At 30.8% G+C, this 19,519-nt stretch overlaps 2 protein-coding genes and 1 non-coding gene across 4 annotated transcripts in view; 1 reads left to right on the top strand and 2 right to left on the bottom strand.

Moving 5' to 3' along the window:
* Positions 1-319: 319 nt before the first annotated feature.
* LOC123294603 (4,5-DOPA dioxygenase extradiol 1-like) lies at positions 320-2,100 on the top strand. 2 transcript variants are annotated; one of them, XM_044875686.1, is made up of 3 exons: positions 320-419; positions 610-683; positions 1,037-2,100. In XM_044875686.1, exons 2-3 carry the CDS (start codon positions 614-616, stop codon positions 1,798-1,800), a joined length of 834 nt encoding a protein of 277 aa, XP_044731621.1. In that variant the 5' UTR covers positions 320-419; positions 610-613; the 3' UTR covers positions 1,801-2,100. The 2 variants fall into 2 exon arrangements, with proteins under 2 accessions (XP_044731621.1, XP_044731620.1); XM_044875685.1 differs by lacking the exon at positions 320-419 and having other exon boundaries at positions 530-683.
* A 1,621-nt stretch (positions 2,101-3,721) lies between these two features.
* Positions 3,722-19,519, bottom strand: part of LOC123294595 (E3 ubiquitin-protein ligase MYCBP2) — a 205,373-nt gene continuing 189,575 nt past the window's right edge. Inside the window, exons 30-53 of the mRNA XM_044875677.1 lie at positions 18,989-19,404; positions 16,711-17,021; positions 16,046-16,382; positions 15,799-15,977; positions 14,767-14,847; positions 13,787-13,867; positions 13,500-13,723; positions 12,557-13,433; positions 12,146-12,364; positions 11,802-12,086; positions 11,507-11,742; positions 11,275-11,446; positions 9,995-10,245; positions 9,475-9,936; positions 8,971-9,198; positions 7,974-8,091; positions 7,003-7,909; positions 6,459-6,690; positions 6,172-6,399; positions 5,974-6,102; positions 5,397-5,639; positions 5,024-5,317; positions 4,195-4,386; positions 3,722-4,130 (exon numbers count right to left, since the gene is read on the bottom strand). Coding sequence (XP_044731612.1) covers positions 3,747-4,130; positions 4,195-4,386; positions 5,024-5,317; positions 5,397-5,639; positions 5,974-6,102; positions 6,172-6,399; positions 6,459-6,690; positions 7,003-7,909; positions 7,974-8,091; positions 8,971-9,198; positions 9,475-9,936; positions 9,995-10,245; positions 11,275-11,446; positions 11,507-11,742; positions 11,802-12,086; positions 12,146-12,364; positions 12,557-13,433; positions 13,500-13,723; positions 13,787-13,867; positions 14,767-14,847; positions 15,799-15,977; positions 16,046-16,382; positions 16,711-17,021; positions 18,989-19,404 — 7,086 coding nt within the window. The 3' untranslated portion in view covers positions 3,722-3,746. The remainder of the gene's footprint in view (positions 4,131-4,194; positions 4,387-5,023; positions 5,318-5,396; positions 5,640-5,973; positions 6,103-6,171; positions 6,400-6,458; positions 6,691-7,002; positions 7,910-7,973; positions 8,092-8,970; positions 9,199-9,474; positions 9,937-9,994; positions 10,246-11,274; positions 11,447-11,506; positions 11,743-11,801; positions 12,087-12,145; positions 12,365-12,556; positions 13,434-13,499; positions 13,724-13,786; positions 13,868-14,766; positions 14,848-15,798; positions 15,978-16,045; positions 16,383-16,710; positions 17,022-18,988; positions 19,405-19,519) is intronic.
* On the bottom strand, positions 17,124-17,195 carry Trnad-guc. The gene has a single exon. It is a non-coding gene; the product is annotated as a tRNA-Asp (tRNA).

The following is a 19,519-nucleotide window of genomic DNA, read 5'->3' on the forward strand; positions in this document are numbered from 1 at the left end:
GGTTGTAAGAAACAAATAATGTGAAATAAATATTTTATTTTATTCCATGGAAATAAGCTATTTTTCTGCATTTTAGAAGTGTTATACCTGCAATTGAAAGTATGAAAGTGGGGATCTTTAGGAAGTCTAGCTATTTGGATTCTTTTTTTTATTAACAAATATTAAGTTTTTTTCAAAAAAACATTATTTTGGTTCAAAATCCACTCTATTTCGTATGAAAAATGATAAAAATTACTTTTATTTAATTTAATTAAAACAATGGGAATATTATTATTATCTTATTTTCCATATTTTACAAATTATCTACGTAGCAACCTTCTCGATATAAACAACATTCTTAATAAAAATATACAGTTTAATGTGATAACACGTAGTTATTATCATACTATGCTGTAGTTTTGTTTTTTTAATTTTTTCTGGTAGGTATCAAAAAAATACTTTGGGAATTTTGTTGAAAACAAGTATGTAAATTAAATACACAGTAGAACACTTTTCCTCAAATATTTAAAATTTTTTTATTAGTATAATAAAAATCGTGATTAAAACAAACAAGGAGTTTGCAATAATGATATCAAAAATATTTATTGTTTTGGTTCTAATTTGTTATAGTAAAATGGAAGAAAGTTCAAAATCACCAGTTTATTTTATTTCTCATGGTGGTCCAGACTTTATGTACATGAAAGGTTTGACACTATCATTTATTACTTTAATTTAAATTATTCCGCTAATCCAAGCGTACGTGAAAATGTTTAGATATTGATAAAATAAATCAATACCCGCACGCTCGTTTAAAGTTTTTTTTATACATACTTTGATATTTACTTAATAACATTGTACTGAGCGTGTAAACTTTTTGAATTAATTTAAGCATGCAGGGTAAATCAGTTTTTCTCGGATACGTGAAAATTGGATGAAGTAAAAATTGTAAACATTTTGAAGTGCAATGAAATCGCACCTTTAAAGTTTAAAAGTAGTTGCTTTTTGATCAAAATATTTGATTATTTTTTATGATCAATTTGTTACCGTTTTTTCCCAGAGTTTGGTGGATATGAAGCAGTTCAAAAAATTGGAAAAGAAATCAAAAACTTACCTTATTTAAAAGGAATTATTATAGTGTCAGCTCATTGGGAAAGTACTCCTGATGAAATTTACGTAAACACTGCAGAACATACCGAATTGATTCATGATTTTGATCGTGATCGTTGGCCATCTTATATGTTTGAAGAACAATATGCGAATGTTGGATCCAAAGAAATATCATCAAAAATTTTGCAACTATTAAAAGATGCAAATATAAAAGCTGTATCGAAATCACGTGGTTTAGATCATGGCGCTTGGGTGCCATTTAAAATTGCATTTCCGTCCGATAAAATTCCATTGAGTGTACCAATTGTGCAAATATCATTATACACAAACGAAGATCCAAACTTACATTTTAATGTAGGACGAGCTTTATCGCCATTGCGTAATGAAGGGATTGTAATAATTGGTTCAGGAATGTCTGTCCATAATTTAAACGAACGTGATTTGTACGCTGATAATGAAGTTGCAAAATACGTGGTACCTTTCGATAATGCGGTTGTGGATGCTATGACAAAAAACAAGGGAGAAGCAAGGCGGATTGCTTTAAATGAATTATTGAAACGTTCTGATATTCGCAATGCTCATCCAACGTTTGAACACTTTTTCCCGCTATTCGTTGTTAGTGGAGCTGCTTACGAAGATACAGGTGATTTGCTATTTACAAGCTATGAAGGCAGTTTTGCATGGGGTCAATATCGACTAGGTTCAATTGGATAAAAAAATAAGTAATAGTTAGTTCTCAGTTACACAGTGGGGAAAAATTAATAGAAGGTGATTAATTATATCTCCTCGCATATAAATCTACTCAAGTCTTTGTGACTTCAGAACTCAAACGTGGTACCATCGTCCAGGAACTTTACTCGCAAATTTTTAACGCCTCAAGTATTCATATTTTTGAGCTGCTGAAAATCGGTGAATTGAGTGACTTTGTATGTGAAGATTTCTAGTGTTTTACTAAATTTGTTTCCGAACTATATTTATTTGTAAATAATTATGTTGTACATCAAAACGTATTAAATTTTAACAAAAGAAAAATAATATACTAAAATAAAAATAAGCTTTATATTTCAAAATAAATAAAATTTGTACAATATAAGTTTGTTGTCAAATAAATAAATTAAAGGAACAAAAATGCGATTTCATACTTTTCCGAGTGTCTAAATTAGAAATAATCCGTAGATTGCATTTTGGAAATATCAAGATACTTCTGTGGTAGAAAGCGTATAATGCTTAATAGTTATTTTCAAAGGAATTAATGATTTACGAAAATTTTTTTTATCTTGCAAAATAAATATTTATCAACCTTAATTTTTTCTTTTGAGGCTATCTTTAAGATAAAGTGTACCTTAATGGTCACTCAATGATTGAATTGCTTAAGGCAGGAATTTCCAAAAAAATTTAAATTAAAATAAAAAGGGTTTGAAAACAATTTGAATTATTTTTATAATCATATTTATGACATGTGATTTTTAAGAATTATTTAAATAAAATGAAAGCGCTTATTGAAACACTTTTTTTTTTATTTCCTAAAATAAAATAAAACAAATTTTATATTTTGAAATTTTCTTTATCTTTTTGTTTAGGAAATATTTATAAAAAAAATAGTTTTCTCAAATAAAACTTATGCAAACAAAAATTTGTTTTCTAAAATTAATAGTCGTAATATATTTTTATAAATGGTACGAGCTTTACGTAGATTTATTACCATTTAATATATGATTCGATAAATAAATAAATATTTACCTACATAGTATATTTAATAAATTTTAGATATTATTTCACAATTAATTTTTTTTTTACCAATATAGTATATTATAATTTTAATTGATTTTAAATCAAAATTTCAAAATCCAAATGAGTGGATTTTTATTTTTTTGTTGTGTTATAAATAATTATTAGACTAGATTTCGTGACTAGAATAAGATAATATATTATCGCAGATTTTTATAATCACTATCTAAACATAAAAAATTAAGTCCAGTAGAAAAGTTATCTTTGTAAAGATAAGTCGATATGATTGTATTATCATAAGCGTACAATCACACAAATAATCAGAATATATTAAACCTATGGAATATGGTTTCAAGGGCGCATACAGTGGCGTAACTACAGGATAACTTAAAACATAGCCACTGATCGAGAGATAAAGATATCGCCAATGTTTTAATATTCTTTATTAATATTCAAATTGCTGTTTCTAGGTCTGATTCACTTCTCTTAATAATATGCAAATCATTTTAGTTTCTAAAAATTATAAATAATACGATAATGAAGTAGCCTTTTCCTTCATGACTGTCGCTGGCGCCCTTGAATTGTAGTAATATTTTTGTTGTATGCTCAATTTCAGTCAAATATGCTAACATTTTTATCTAGAAAATCTTTGAACTCTCTTTAAACTTACGGAGGTCATTCAAACACATATATACTTATAAAACGTTTAGTTTAAAAGTTTAAGCAAAACTTTCAGGCGAGAGTTTACATTTTGCAAAATGTAAATAAAAAATGCATTGTATCAATTTTAATCTAAAGGCACCTTTAAATATCAATCCATATTGAGTTAGAATTTTCATCTTTGCAGACATCCTGCATAATCTTTAACCAAATAAAAAAAATTCTTATTTCATATAAAATAATAAAATTTATAATATTTATCTTAAGAATAATTAGAATGTATGTGCATTTCTACATACTCCACAACCCAGGGCATACTCTTCACCGGTGGGTGGATGTTTAACATGTAATGGACACTCTTCACCTTCTAGTTTTTTCATTTTTGGACCTGCTGGACATGGTGGTAATTCTAATTTGGACGCTCCAGTAATTTTTTGGAAATCTTCATGACAAGCATTACAAAAATGTGTAGAACCAAAACAAAAGAATACAGCTACAGAACAGCAATAACGACATTTATATTCTAAGAAATCGGTTCCATGACGTGGACACATTTGTGCGCGGGCAATATCCGAACATCCACCACATACTAATTCCGTAGGATCATATTCAGTACCCATTTCAGCATCACATCTAGCTTCACCTCCATAATATGCCTATAAAATTAAATTTTATAATTTAATAATTGACTTAAGATAGGAAATTTTCGTTTAAACTTACCTTTTTACATTTATAACAGACATAATAAGCATATCTGTCCATTGCATAAGCTGCAGGGTCATTATGTGAAGGCATTTCACCACTTCGACCACCCTCGTATTCTAACCTCATTAAAGCTTTCCGTCGTACATCATTATAAAGTTCTTGAACACTTTTTAGTTCATCTGCTAAAGCCTCGTGTTCAATTGTCGCCTAAACAAAAGTCATACGTTTATATCAAATATCAGAAATAATAATGAGGCCACGAAACAGTCGAAAAATAATTTTTATCTATTGCTAAAAAGACTGCATTTTACTTGTTAGAAATGAGTTTCTGCCAAATTTTCTGAAACTATGAATTCTGATAGTTCTTGATGAATGGCTCAAAATCCCTACGAAAAAGCTTCATCCTTCCGTTTTTATTTAGAATTTTAGTCATAAAAATGGCAGACCAAAAGTTTTCAAATGGCTTTACTTCTCAGGCAAATATTATGCCAGGTATGGGTTCCGAACACATGTATTATTTTATATTTTTGAGCTTTATTTTGTACACGTTTCTAATGCAATAATGGTTATTAAAGTCATATATTCCCGTAAGAATTGCATCCTACGAATGAAAGTTGAAGATTATCACCAGAATAATAGCTTCCTAATTTTCATTAATATTGATTAAGTGGCTTACATACTCACTTTCGAATTTATAATATATAGTACAAATAAGTTTAAATTGTATATACAACAAGAAATAACAAATTTCGATCTATTTGATTTTTGAATCGTAATTAATAAGCACATTTGTTGCTTAAATGCTAAGAATTTAGCCATAACCGATAATTTTCCAGGTACTTACTTTACAAATTGGACATTGAGAAAATGCAAAAGTAATTCTTGGTCCAGCCCATCGTTTTAACAAAGCTGCACGACAACAGTGTAAATGGAATACATGTCCGCATTTTAATTGGATAGCTGGCGCACATGATAATGCTTCTGTAAAACAGATCATACACATATCGTCTGCATCCTGTCGTAAATCAGATCCTGGAGTGCATCCTTGTAAACAAGGTAAACAATTCAATTCATTTTTAACTCCACCACATAAATGTCCACATGAATGAACTTTATTACAAGCGGTTTTTGCATATTCCTAATCAAAACCATAAAAATTGTTAAGTATTAAGGTAACATTCGAAAAAAATGTAACTACTCTGTCTAACTGTTATTACCTGACATTCATGATCGGCACATACATTACCGATTGCCAATAATCCACTATTACTAGTAGCCCCACAAAAACGACAAACACCAGTACCACTTCCTGCAATATTGATACGAGTACCACCCGAACGAAATTCAACTAAAGCTTTTAAAGTATTTGCGTCTGCCAATGCTAATAGCCAAAATAGTTTTGTTCGACCACAACCTTCGTGTAATTCAACTTTAATAGCCTCTTCTTCTTCTTTGCAAACCTGGAATCATTTATATTCAGTTAATTTTTGCAGAGTATATAAATACAGTGTGCACCAATTGCAAAGTACTTCAGCGCGCGTCAACCAACAAATAAGATGTGCTCATTGACCGAATGGTTGTGTTATAATAACGAATTTCATATTGGTTGATTTTGACACGTTTTGTTTCTTTAAACCGATTCTTTCGCCCATTTCAAAAATGAAAATAATAAAGTGCCCACAATTTTACAGACGCAAACAGAATTCAATTAGAAATTTGATGCATTTCAATCGAATTTTACCAACTGTTTAAAATTTTGCAATTTTTTATCTAAGTAAAATACTTTTAATTTACCTGTCTTTGATGCATTCTTGTTCTGCGATGTAAATGTAAAAATCGATCACAATCGGCACAAAGGTTACCACAAACATTACACTGAATAATGGCATAAGTTACGCCATCATCATGGTTACTACAAGTCGGCTGCAAATTAAATTTTTTATTAATTTGTAAATATATTCATTCAATAGGTAGCAATTAAGCAAAACATACTCTTGGCGGTGCTGGTTGACCATCATTTTGATGACCCCATTGTGCGGATGATAATCTTTTTCCATGTTCTGGATCTAATGCACATAGCGATGCAAGTGCTAGCCAAATAGTTGGTGTTTGCAAACATTCACTAGGAATCCTTTGTGATTCTGATAAACGAGTTAATGATAAAATATTTTCAGCTATAGCACCTTTTGTGACACTAGCCCATGCTTCCGATAATTTTCCCTGAAATTAAAATGTTTATTATTAAAATGAAAATTATTCAAGAATGTTCAAAAACTTACCGATGCCATATCTTTAATAAGTTGTACAATAATTTCAGCAAGTTTACGATTTGTTGTACTTCGTAAGTACCATCTAGGATCGGAGCTAAATGTTGATCGAATACAGGTTCCTAATGTGACGGTACTCAAACCTTTGTTATTGCTACCATTGGCTGCTTCATTCCCTTTAATTTTTACTTGAACTGTTAAAGATTTTGCAATACATGCCAGGAAGACATCCAAAATACCAGCCCTATTTCAACATCAAAATTATTGTCAAATTATTGCAACTTTTAGTATTCAAGAACAGAACCGATTTATACCAGAATTTGGGTTATGTTACTATTGAAAAAAAATAAATTTTTAAAATATTAGTCAGTTTTTAACTGTGAATGGTGTCCTTATCGTATTTCAAGGATGCGATATTTTTTTGCTTTAATTTACTATTGTCCTACTTTTCATTGTAAAAAGGCTGATATATTTAAATAACCTTATCGATTTTGTTCTGAAGAAGAAAGAAATAAAAATTTTTATTGATTGATTCTAATGAATTCATTTAGTATACCTGTGCACATCAAACGGTTCCGAACTATCAGCATTTTTATTGGTTGTTGTAATGATATTAAAATCAGTCGGTGGTAAATGATCAATTTCCATGACATTAGCAAATGTTGATGGCGATATTTCAGGAAGAATTCGACGGATTAATGATGTAACTTGACGCTGTACTCGAGCACTACCAGTATGAAGTAAACTTAATAAATCCCTAATAAGACCATATTGATGGGATAAATATGCTCGACCCACTGAGCTACCAGATAATGCTAAAACCATTGAAAGCATTTCAAAACAATATGTATCTGAAGCTTTTGGAGAATCTATTGATGATGTATTTGTGCCTCCAGTAACAGTTTTATCAGCTGATGGTGTTTCAACTTGTCTATTATTTGTGGGGCTTACTGTTTGTGGTATATCTGATGTGGGTGATGTTAATCCTTCTAAAGCAGTTTCCCATTCATCACGAATACGATATGATTCTTTACGAATTGCTTGTACAATGTGAACAATAACTTGTTTCTGTAAATGTGTGAGTTTACTACGACTGAACAGAATTCCAACCATATGTTCACGAAGTTCAGTACTCTCTTCTGGTGGTTCTCCTGTATCACTAGTACTTAACGAAGTTCCACTATCAGCTAATCGATTTGCACCAATCTCTGGACTACCTTCACCCAAAATAAGTTTACCAAACACTTGTGATGTAATGAGACGAAACACTCGTAATGTTTCTGCTTCACAAGCACGTTGTTGAAGTATAGCAGGATGAATAGGAACATTTGCATGGCCAGATCGATGTGCTCTTGATCTGTTTAATGTATTTATTGGAGCTCGTCCTAAAACACGAATTTGACGAACGCGTAATGTATTATCCGGACCTTTAAGTTCTAATCTTATGGCACTGTGAGTTTCATCTGAAATTTTTAAGGTTTTTATTATTTATCTGATTAACAACAAATTTTTGTATTATTGACTTACCGTGAATGTAACAGTTTATCCAACATCCAACCAATCGAGTTTCTAATTCAATTGCTTTCAGTTTAATTAAATCATCCGTATTTGTTCCAGAATAAAAAACAATGTTGGTGATTTTATTCTGCAATAATTATAAAATAAAGAAAATAATATTAAGAATTATAAAGCTAGACTGGCATTTGATTATAATAAAACTCGCTAACAATTGATAGTCACTCGAGTGATCTCATAAAAACGGTAATCTCATAAAAACATATTTACAGAAAATAACGAGAGTATATTACTGGTGGTCTAGTTTACTGAAAGTCTGTAGATTAGCTAGATTAATAGACCTTTTCATTTTAATTACGATTCATTATTGTTTCAGACAGATAATAATAAGTTGGACAAAGATACAATATATTTGTTATTCATTTTATCACATTAAGTAGTTTTTAACAAACTGTCCAAAACAAAAGATAATCACTTTTTAAAATGGAAAAGTCTATGGTGCTCAATTAATTGCTGGCTTAAAATAAAGTTAAATAATGTTGTAAAAATGAGTGACAAAAAAGTTTATTAATATCGAAAATCAATATCTAGAGATAAACATACATACTTAAAGTAATTCTGCAACCTTATTTTTAATAAAACACATAGCAATGATAAATAAACAACTATATCTATATTGGCTGGTGAATATAATAATCAATTGTGGATTTATCAGTTACAAAAAATAGTTCGTGAAGCGCAAATTAAAAGTTAAGCGTAAAATAATTGTATGTGCTCTGCAAATATCTATTTGTTTTTTATATAAATAAATATAAATTTATTTTGACAGTACTGTCTAAATCAATCCTGAGGAAAAAAGCTAAACTATGTTTAGGAACGTTGCCTAAATTATCACGTGGCGTGACATAATTTAACGCTCAAACTTACTGTCAAGCGTCAGCATGTAAATATACCTTAAGAAATTACTTAAAAATTTGAAAATAATTTTAAGACATAATTATGAACTTACGGCTGGATCTCTACAATTATCAATGTAAACAAATATTATATGTGGTTGATGATGTGGTGCACATGAAATATTCAACCATTTTGTTTTGTTACGATCTTCATCACCTGATTCCCAAAAAGTTTCTGTTGAACTATCTGTTAGACAATTTGTCATTGCAGGTCGACTAGATGATTTTACCTCAAGATACGGTGTTAAATCTTGTAGACATTCCACAACACTAGTAATTGGCTAAAACAAAACAAAATATCTTTTTATAAATGGCAAATAGATAATTATAGCTAGGAAACTTGTTAAATAAAAAATGTATGTTCGATTGAACGTCACATTACTGACATTGAATTTTGCGTTTTCGATTGAAGGCAAAGAGCACTGCCAGTGTACTCCGCATTACTCTGACTTGCTAAAATCAGAACATTAGTTCTGTGAAATATTGCGTCATGATTGATAAAAGAAAACTTGGTTGTTAAAATGAAAATATCCTAATAGTTTTTTTTTATAACATACCTGATTTGCAACAGAATGATGACTTTCACAAATTGAAATAATACTATCCTCCATTTCTTCAGATCGCGATAATATTTTACTAATATTACTAAATACATGAGATCTATGTAGAAATGAATGATCGGAATGTGTAAAACGTAAACCCCAACATCGGACAGCCGCTTGTTGTAACGGAGATCCTAATGGTAATGCCAGCATAATATCAGATATTGTTTGTAATAAACCATGAAATGCAGATGGTAATGGCCAAGCTGCTTCACCAGCAATTACAATATCTGATAAAGGATGCTCACAAACATTTAAAATTTCATTATCATCTGTTTTACGATGATCTTTGCTATCTTTATTATCATCTTCATTTTCATTTTCAATATCGATTGGTGTTAAAGCTGTTACAAACCACCACAACAAATCATGAAGACATATCGGTTGCGTTACAGATCGAAGTAGCCAATTAAATGCCTAAAAATAAAAATATTAAATTTCGGATTCATTAATAGAATTCATGTAGTTTACAAACCTGCATTGCATAAACTCGACAAGCAGCTTTACGGATAGCTTGTTTTAAAGCGAATTGTAAGCCTTGTAAATCATGGCGTTGTAGAACAAAATTTAAAACTGGTCGTCGTAAAAGCATTAATGGTTCATTATGTTCTATGTCCGCATCTGTTGTGTTAATTTGTCCGGTTGAAACAATTGCCGTGTTATCAATCATTGGTACAAGTCTCTGTAATGTTGTGGATGGATGACATAGCAAAGATGATCCACCTTCTGGAAATTTAAGAAAATATTAATTGTTGAATTATTTAAATCTAAACGGGTTTTGATTATAAAATTCAAGTGAGTTCCGATTGAAATGAAATAATCGATCAAGTGCTACACTCTCCAATCACTGCTCTGGATAATATCTTCGGGCATAGTATCGGGCTACAAAATTTGGATAGTACACAATTTAATCTACGCTCCAATATCATAAGAAAAAAGAAAACATATTTGTTTTATTATTGGCAACTTGTATTACATAATTATTGTTGTTTAATATAAGTAAGATAACTGTCATACAAAAAATATGTTTTTATAATGTAAAAACAATTAGGATGATGACTAAATTTTTTTTTCACTTCTCGTGAAGAATTCTCTTTGTACGGGCAGAAAGGAGAGGTTGGGTTTTGAAAATCTTTAGAAGTAATTAAACAAAAAGGAACTGAGAAAGATACTTTAAAAGTGATGTCATTGTTGAGTATCGTCATAGAGATTACATATTCAAAACTCTGTTTTGCAAGAAAAAGTTTAGCAAAAATCTGTTAATGCTTATAACTTCTTCGTTTTTTAATCAATTTTAATTTTTGTTTTCAACTTTTTTATGGAATCAAGTCTACTTTTACAATAAAAAAAAACATTTAAAACAGGAATCCATTTTTAAAATACTGATGATCAATGATACATACTTATACAAAGATCAAAAATTTGTTTTTAAACCAATCCCCAAATTAACCAGTCCTTTTAGAGAAAGAATTTAACATCTTTTCTAATTCAATCCTGCTGATACCCATTCAAAACTTTGAATCGAAATAAATGATTTTCTATCGATTCTCATCGTTCAAATTCTATTAAATTCGTTCCTACCAAAACCATTTCAAAACTATGAATAGAATTGAATGGAAACGATGAATAGAATGGTTATAATATTATTAACTTAAAACGTTAAATCGTATAGTGATTTAACAGGATTTAAACAGAAATTTTCGATTAACTTCAATCGGATTTTTTAACCAGGAGAGTAAGAAAATTTATGTTTACCATTTGATAATTCAATGCTGCTGTTATTACGTTTTCGCATCATAATAATCCGTCCATCTTGGCCACTTTTGCTCCACGGTGCCCCATTTGTCCCCATCGATACAGATCGATGAAAACGTAAATTTCTGCCATAATCTGATTCATTATCTGATAAGGATATTTCCGATAAAGGCTGTAATCAAATTTAAAATTTAATTGTTAAGAATCAGATATTTATTCTAATTTTTTTTACCCGTTGCCCAGTTAATGATGGCCCTGGTGAACAATAATTTCGTTCGGGTACGCTGTTAAGTCGTAATTGTGTATCATAAAAAATATGCTCGTCGTAAGGCGGAGTTAATCCTAGTGCAGTTAAACATTGAAATGGTGGTAACGGGCTAAATGGACCACCATTCTCCGGAGGTGAATAATTTTCAGCTACAGATGGCATGTTAGTAATTGAAGAACGTCGTGGATTTGGTGATATACCTGGGGATTTATTCAAAAATTTAAAAATGTATCATTAAACTCCAAAATATTTTACATACCAGTTCCTGCAGCACTGCCTAATTCTAATAAAAACATAGCATTATTCATCATTATGCGGTGAGCTTCAATTACAGGACTTTCTTCAGGTGTGTTAATAGCAGGTGACGTATTTAATATAGCTGGCGAACTAGGCATGGATGTACTTGTTGTTTCAATCGCTTTCTTTTTCACATTATTACTTTTCGTTTTCGTTGACCCAGTTTTGTCTGATTTATTTAACACTTTACGTGATTTCATATATCGACTTCGACAAGTATCACAAATTAAATACCAAGTACTACCACCTAAAAAAATTGTAAATTATCGGATTTATTTTTATGATTATGGTTAAATTATCTCTTACCAATTCCACCATCACCACAAGCTCCAGCCCAACCGACGCAAAAATTACCACCAGAATTATATCCTTTACCACCAGCATGAGCCCCACAACCAGGATGTTGTTGTCGCATATGATAAGTTACTGGGTGTGTAAAGCTTCCTCCACACAATTCACATGCAGTTTGTCTTTCGGAACCGCTTTCTAAGACCGCACTTCCATCTTCAAAAACCAGTGTTTCATCTGAAGCGTTTAATATGATTTATAATAAATATCACAATAAAGAATGACTTTAAAGATTTCTTGTTACGAGTTGTATTTAATTGCAACTCGATCACAAAGAACGTAGAGAGCACATGGCAAAGGGTAATATAATTTCTGCCTTCTACGACTTACAATTAGTGGCTATAAAATTTATCGACACATTTAACTTACCTCTATAGTACGGTCGTAGAAATTCAATTTTCTTTTTATTCATTTTCTTTGTTTCACGTTCAACAATTGTAAAATGTTTATCTTTTGCATTATTTCTTGATATATTTGCCGCTTTTTCTTCTTTTTGGTTCATTTTACTAAATGGACATGCTAATAATTCTTCCAACATTGCTGATTGCATTGTATTCGAAACTAATTCTTCCCATAAATATACCAATGCTTTTAATGCCGGTGGTAAGACAGCTACCGTATGAAACGCAGTATCTGATATCATTTCTTCTTTAATAACTGAATCTTGCGCTTTTTTAGCGCGATTACGATTTGCGTTTGCATTAGCTGCAGAACGTGTTAACGTTTCTAAAGTGGACGGTTGAATATGAAGGTAATTACCAGCATTAGTCACTTCAACAGAATGCCGTTGTGGTACTTGTTGATTTTGATTAGATGTCGATGTTGCATGCCGTGTAACAACCAAAGCACCTTTTTTTGGTAAGCTCGGATGGAATTTTAAGAATGATGCACATGCCATCGCATCGTGAACGATTCCTTCATGCCAAATGAATGCTGCAAATATAGCACGATGACTTTCCGCAACTGAAGGACTAATTGCTATTTTTACAGGCTCCTTTTGTGTAAATGTTAAATTTTTGTTTGTTGGTTGAGCTGGCAATAATGGTTGCATACGTGCTGGTGAAATTGCACGTTTTGCACTACGTGTTTTTCGACATGATTTTGGTGATAATTTATTTGTTGAATCTTTATATGATGTGCCAATTGAAAAATGGCTACGAATTGCTGTGGTACCACTAGTACTATTTTCTGGTGATGTTTGTGTACCAGTTTGTGTCATTTTTCTAGGACTACATTCAGAAGTTTCCTAATTAAAGTGAATAGTTTGTAAATTTTATAATTTTTCAATTAACTTAAAATTAAATTCGCGTACCTCTCTTTGTTTGTTAGGTGTATTTGGCGTACTATCAGGCGGACTGTGCAAAGAGCTTGATCCACTTGGTGTTGGTGATGGATCTCGAGTATTTGCAGTAGCTTGACTAGGAGATTGTGATAAATCACGCGTTAGACTACTCACCAAAGCGCTGGTATCGGATTGAGTTGAACTACGTCTATGTGATGTTACTCCACTATCCACTCCTCCACCAGTACCAGATACTAAAGTTATTAAATAACATAAATTAAAAATTTTTACAAATTATTATGAGTAAGTGAAAATACCTAATGGTGAAATCCCAATACTTCTGGAAGAGCCGCATGCTTGAGGACTACTACTTGTACTATCATGAACAAATCTTCCTCCTAAAAATAATCACTGATTACATTCAAAATATAAAAAGACAATTTGTTTGAAAAATAATAAAAAAAATTTCAAATATTAAATAAAGCAATATTAGCGTAAAGTATAAAAATTGTGCAATGTGTTTAATGAGTCTCTTTCTGACAAGCGCCCGTTAGGTTTAAGACAATCATTATGACAATTAGTGGAAGTCATTATGAATTTTCAAAAACACCGAGCTAAAATTTGCTACTTGAACTAAATATATTTAAAAATCAAGTATCATTATTGTAAAAAAAAAAAAAAAAAACAAACCAATACAAATACTGCATTGGTATTCTGTCAATTGATTGTTCTTTAGTTATTATGTCTTTTAACTTTGCGACCGCTTGCGCTTGGTTATTTCTGTTCCGTTTTGCAGTTTTTTATTGTAAGGTATTTAATTCTTGTATCATAACTTGACGCCCAACGTGGGGGCCGTCCGACTCATATGGGACGTATTTTACAAGGGAGTTGTCTGTTTTCAAACAACCTGTATAAAATACTTCCAAGTATTTCAATGATTTTTATTTATTTCTATGATGATTTGTCACAATTTTTTTCGAGTTTCGTTATGTTAGGAATATTTAAACATTTATGTAAATAATATTAATAAAAATAATAAACAAAGTCTCTTAAAAAAGACTTAATTAGTTATTAAATGAGAAATACTTTCAATTGGATTCTCTAATTACAATAATCTATGTCTATGATTAATTATTTCTAAGTTCTAAATAGAAAATAATCGTGTAACGTGTATGTAGGTACTTAATAAATTGTGTAAATATGTATTTTTTGGAAGAGTGTGATGATAATGATTATCGTGTTTTTGTAATTATATATTTTGGTGGTAACGTCAGTGGCAGTTGTTAGATTGTAATACCTGAAATACTTTGAGATACTGGACCAATCATCATTGGAACAGGCACTCCTGGAACACCACTGCGGCTCACGGAACCACTCACTGATCAGCACAACACAACAAACATAATAAACTACATGCAAAACATACTGTTGTGCTAAATAAAATTTTCATACTAACTAAGAACTAAATTACTTACTACTTATTAAACTTTATATGAAATTATATTTAAATTTTAACTTAAATATAATAAATTATTTTCTAGCATTTTTTACTCGGAACAATGGACCTAAATTAAGAATTTATTCACACACGATAAGTTTTGAATTTTTATTCGAAATGTGCTTGGTGTGTAGAGGCTCTAAAATGATTTATTCCAAATTATTAGAAAATGTTTTGGAAGAAATAGAAAATGTAACAGATAATTTTTTTTAATATAAAAACTAAACAGATGGTGATGGCCTGTAAAATTGTGTAATTACATAAATTACCAACCGCAACCAAGTTAATACGTAGATGTATTGATTAAAAGGGATCTTTTCAATATATGTGTTTGGACTAAACATGGCGGCTGCTAATAGAAGTGCCAACAACATTTAAAATATCATAAAAAAAATGAACTTTAAAAAAATAATATAATCTATCAAAAATAAATTTTTTCCCCATTTTTTGTATTTTTAAAATTTTTGCAAATGTTTAAATAAAATGGGATTGTAATAAGAAATATTTCTTCCAGTAAGAATAAGTACATACTTCAGTGTTACTCGAAGATCATGACTGATTTCCATTTGAAGCAGAGAATTAAATTTGGTGAATTTTAATCTTATTTCGTTTTAATTAATTATTCTATGATTTGAAAAATTGTTAATCGTATGAATCTATATTAATCCAAAACATATTCCATATCTGTTTAGATAACTATTTTTATTATTCTAGTTTTTTTGATATCAGTCATCGCGAAGCTATTTCAGTGTGTATAATAATAATTCGCAAAAAGAAACTAAACGAAGCTCAATATTATGATACCCCTTGATTCAAGAGAGTAGATTATACCTGGAATTGGAACTGGACTTGAACTACGACTACTAATTCTTGGGGAAATACCTCCACGTGGACTAGCGCAACGACGCGGTGTATCCGGTGGTGTAACACCATTTCCATTAGCCCTTGATTCACCAATTGCCTTTACTAATTCTTTAACAGATACACCAGATAACTCGGCTGGAATTTCCCTACAAAGAATAAAAGTAACAGTAAATTTATTTGTTTAGGATTAGTTTAATTAAACAAAATAACTAACTTTGAATCGGGAATATAAGTTGGTTTATTTTCTTCCGCTTTTAGAAATTTTTGTATGACTTTTGGTTTATCAATCCTCGGAACTTTTGGTGAATCAGAACGATTGAAATCATTTGTATGTTCAATTGTTGTAGATGCTTCGCCAAATACAAATGGATTTGTTGACTTGGTATCGGCTGAACCAGACGATGTGCGATCGTTGCGTGAATTAAAGGCATACGAATCGGGTGGAGCAATAAGCATTTTACTTGTTGATGCAATTGAAAAATTGAATCCACGTTTATTGGGCGATGATGTTGTATCTCCAGTACCAGGTGTACTTTTGGTTGTTTCAGTTCCTAAGTAAAATTTTATGAGTAAATTTCAACCGTATTATAAAAGATATTACACATAAGACTTTATGAAATTTTATTAAAACAGCTGCTAAGGTAAAAGTACATTATTACGGGATAACACAGAAATGAGGAGCGTCACACTAGGGTGGAGGGTTCGCAAATATGGCCAGCTTTGACAATGATAGGAGAGGGTTGAAGAATTGTAAAATTTGGATTACGTAATTTATGGATGGCACTTATTGAGTTATGAAATTTTCTTAACTATGCAAAAAATCGTAATGTCTTATATGGGATCACCTTTATACAAAACAATGTAATAATTATCACACACCTACACGTTGCAAATCAGTTGTTGTACTATCAAAATCACCTTTTAAGTAGACAACATCGTTACGATTCAATGCTAATGTCCATGCTTCATCATCCGTGTTAAAACAATACTTATCAATTGTTTGTGCATCCAACAATAACCATACACCTTCAGGATTGACAACGCATTGTTTTACATTTACACGATTACCCAATACCAACATTCCAATAGGTGTAGCTGATAAACTAGGTCGTGAACGTACATTATGGCCGGATGCGCCGCATTTAATTACAGTATATGGTCCAGGTGGCAAAGAATTTTGTTTTGATTTACTAGAAAAGACAAAATCATCCAAATATTAATATAAAAATAAAATAATATCATGCATATATATATATAATTTATTTTTAAGGTAAATAAATAAAAATATTCTTCTCTCCGGCGGGGAATCGAACCCCGGTCTCCCGCGTGACAGGCGGGGATACTGACCACTATACTACCGAAGACTTGTGTAAAGTTAGAAATATTTTGGACTATACGTCCTCGCGTTTTAAAATTCACTTTTTAATTATATCTTTTTCAATATTTTATAAGAATAACTACAAAATTAAGAGGTCTATCTGATAAGGTTGTGTATTTTTATATAATAAAATTAAGGTATTGGTATGTCCTTCTTGGTTTATGTCTTTCTCAAAATATTAAGTATCATATTTTAAACAAGGGAAATTTTTATTTATTTCTTTTCAAAGAAAACTAATAGAAAATTGATGTATGTTATAATGTCTAATATTTCTCGTGCATTTGAATGTAATGAAAAAATAAAATAAAAGATTTAGGTCTGATCTTTTTGATCAGGCTGTTACAATGTACCACTCCCGGATGCGATCCCACTACTGCTCGACACAAGAACTTTTGACTGCTGGGTTTCCCCCCTGGTCCGATTCGCTCTTCCTTAGACAACCTGCACACTTTGAATTCCTTCAAAGTGTCCATATTGATGCCAAGCTTAGTGCGGACATTAAGTCAACATGATCACAACTGTAACAGAACTCCTGATCTCATACCATCCACTAAATCCGACCTCCAAGTAGCTGGATTACAGGAGTTCGCCAAACTCCCAGTCGACATACTAACAAAATATTCTTAACATAATGTATTAAAAATATTTCTTTGAAGAAACACATCTTACAAACTAACTTCTTCTAAAATAAAAAATAATTACTTTCATGATGCTTTGTTTTTATAAAGATTTGTATAAAGTAGTTCTTGAATCTTAAATTTAATTATGTATTTTGTTTAAAAAAATCGGGAAATTTTAAATCAAATAATGCACACATTCTCTTATCTTTAAATTGTTTTTCATTCAAGTGCACGGAAAATATCAGACATGAAAACATAAAAAGGGCAAGAAAGACATATACTCAATCTCTACTTTCATTATGTAAAATCTACATTTACTTTATCAGATAAGTAATAAGATGATAGCAGAACTGTAGAACAATTTTAGCCTTATTAAAACAGATGTATTTTAGTAATTTTTATAAAATATTTGACATAATATCATTAAAAAGTTAATTTTAAAACGCGAGGGCGTACAGTCCAAAATACTTGAAACGTCAAACAAGTCTTCGGTAGAATAGTGGTCAGTATCTCCGCCTGTCAAGCGGGAGACCGGGGTTCGATTCCCCGCCGGAGAGGATTTTTTTAATCAAATTTATTCCTGCTAAAAATAAATTTCATGTAAAATATTGTACAGATCCGTATTGTAACGCTCCGTGTCCCAAATGAACCTTGTTTTTTGAATTCCTTGAATCTTAAATTTACATAACTTAAACAAAAGTTGCAGAATTTAATGGGGAGATCATATTCTGACATTAGATTGGACCTAATTCTCAGGGATGCTCTATTTGTCTATTAAATCCTAAATGGTAAGAGATAGAATAACACTTTAAAATAGAAAGTTTATCCTCATAAAAACCTTACATTTTTCGAAAATCGTCAGCTTTCGGAGGAAATACGACTTAAAATATGTCATGATTGCATTTAATCGAAAGAATATACGCTTAAAGTTTATCGATAATTGTATAGCAAAGTCATAGACACAATCAAATGTCCTCTTTTGCCTTCGAAAACTTTTGGCTAAAGCATTTTTCCGCAATTAGCGTGTTTTATTTCGATTAATATATAAAATGGTTCACCCTGTATCTATATAAATAATTGCAATCTCAATGTTTATTTTTTGTGCTACCTTGTACGAGTAAAATAAAATAAAAATTGAGAAAAAGATTTTTAACTTTACCTTTCTTTCGCCACGTCAGGCATTCGTTTTTGTATGGTTTCTTTTATAAGTTGCTCCAAAATTGATTTTGGCTCTTCAATTGGTAATAATAATGTTTTTCCTAAATGTTGATTATATTGTAGACACCATGCTTCCATAACAGGATTTACACAATATTGTTTGATTGTCTCAGCACTAAGTCTCAACCAGACACCATCATCGTTATGGATCTCTTCAATAAATGCAATTGTTCCATTTACATGAACAATACCAATTTGTTCACTTTGTAATGATGGATGTGCTCGTATCCGTAAACCAGCACTATTTTTTGCAACAAATTTACGTAGTTTATTTGGTTGTTGTTGAGGTCGTTTAATATTTTGTTGTGTGGGTGGTGTTAAACCTTGTGGTGGTTCTTTTACTTCCACCTTAAATGCCTAAAATTAAATTTGAAAACAAATGTTAAATACAAAAGCTTAGTACACTTCTTAAATATAAGAAGAAAATAGATATGTGTTTCAAAGCGTCAGTTTTTTTTTTTTAACTGTGAAA

This window comes from Chrysoperla carnea, chromosome 3 (assembly GCF_905475395.1).
Source record: "Chrysoperla carnea chromosome 3, inChrCarn1.1, whole genome shotgun sequence".
Taxonomy (NCBI): domain Eukaryota; kingdom Metazoa; phylum Arthropoda; class Insecta; order Neuroptera; family Chrysopidae; genus Chrysoperla; species Chrysoperla carnea.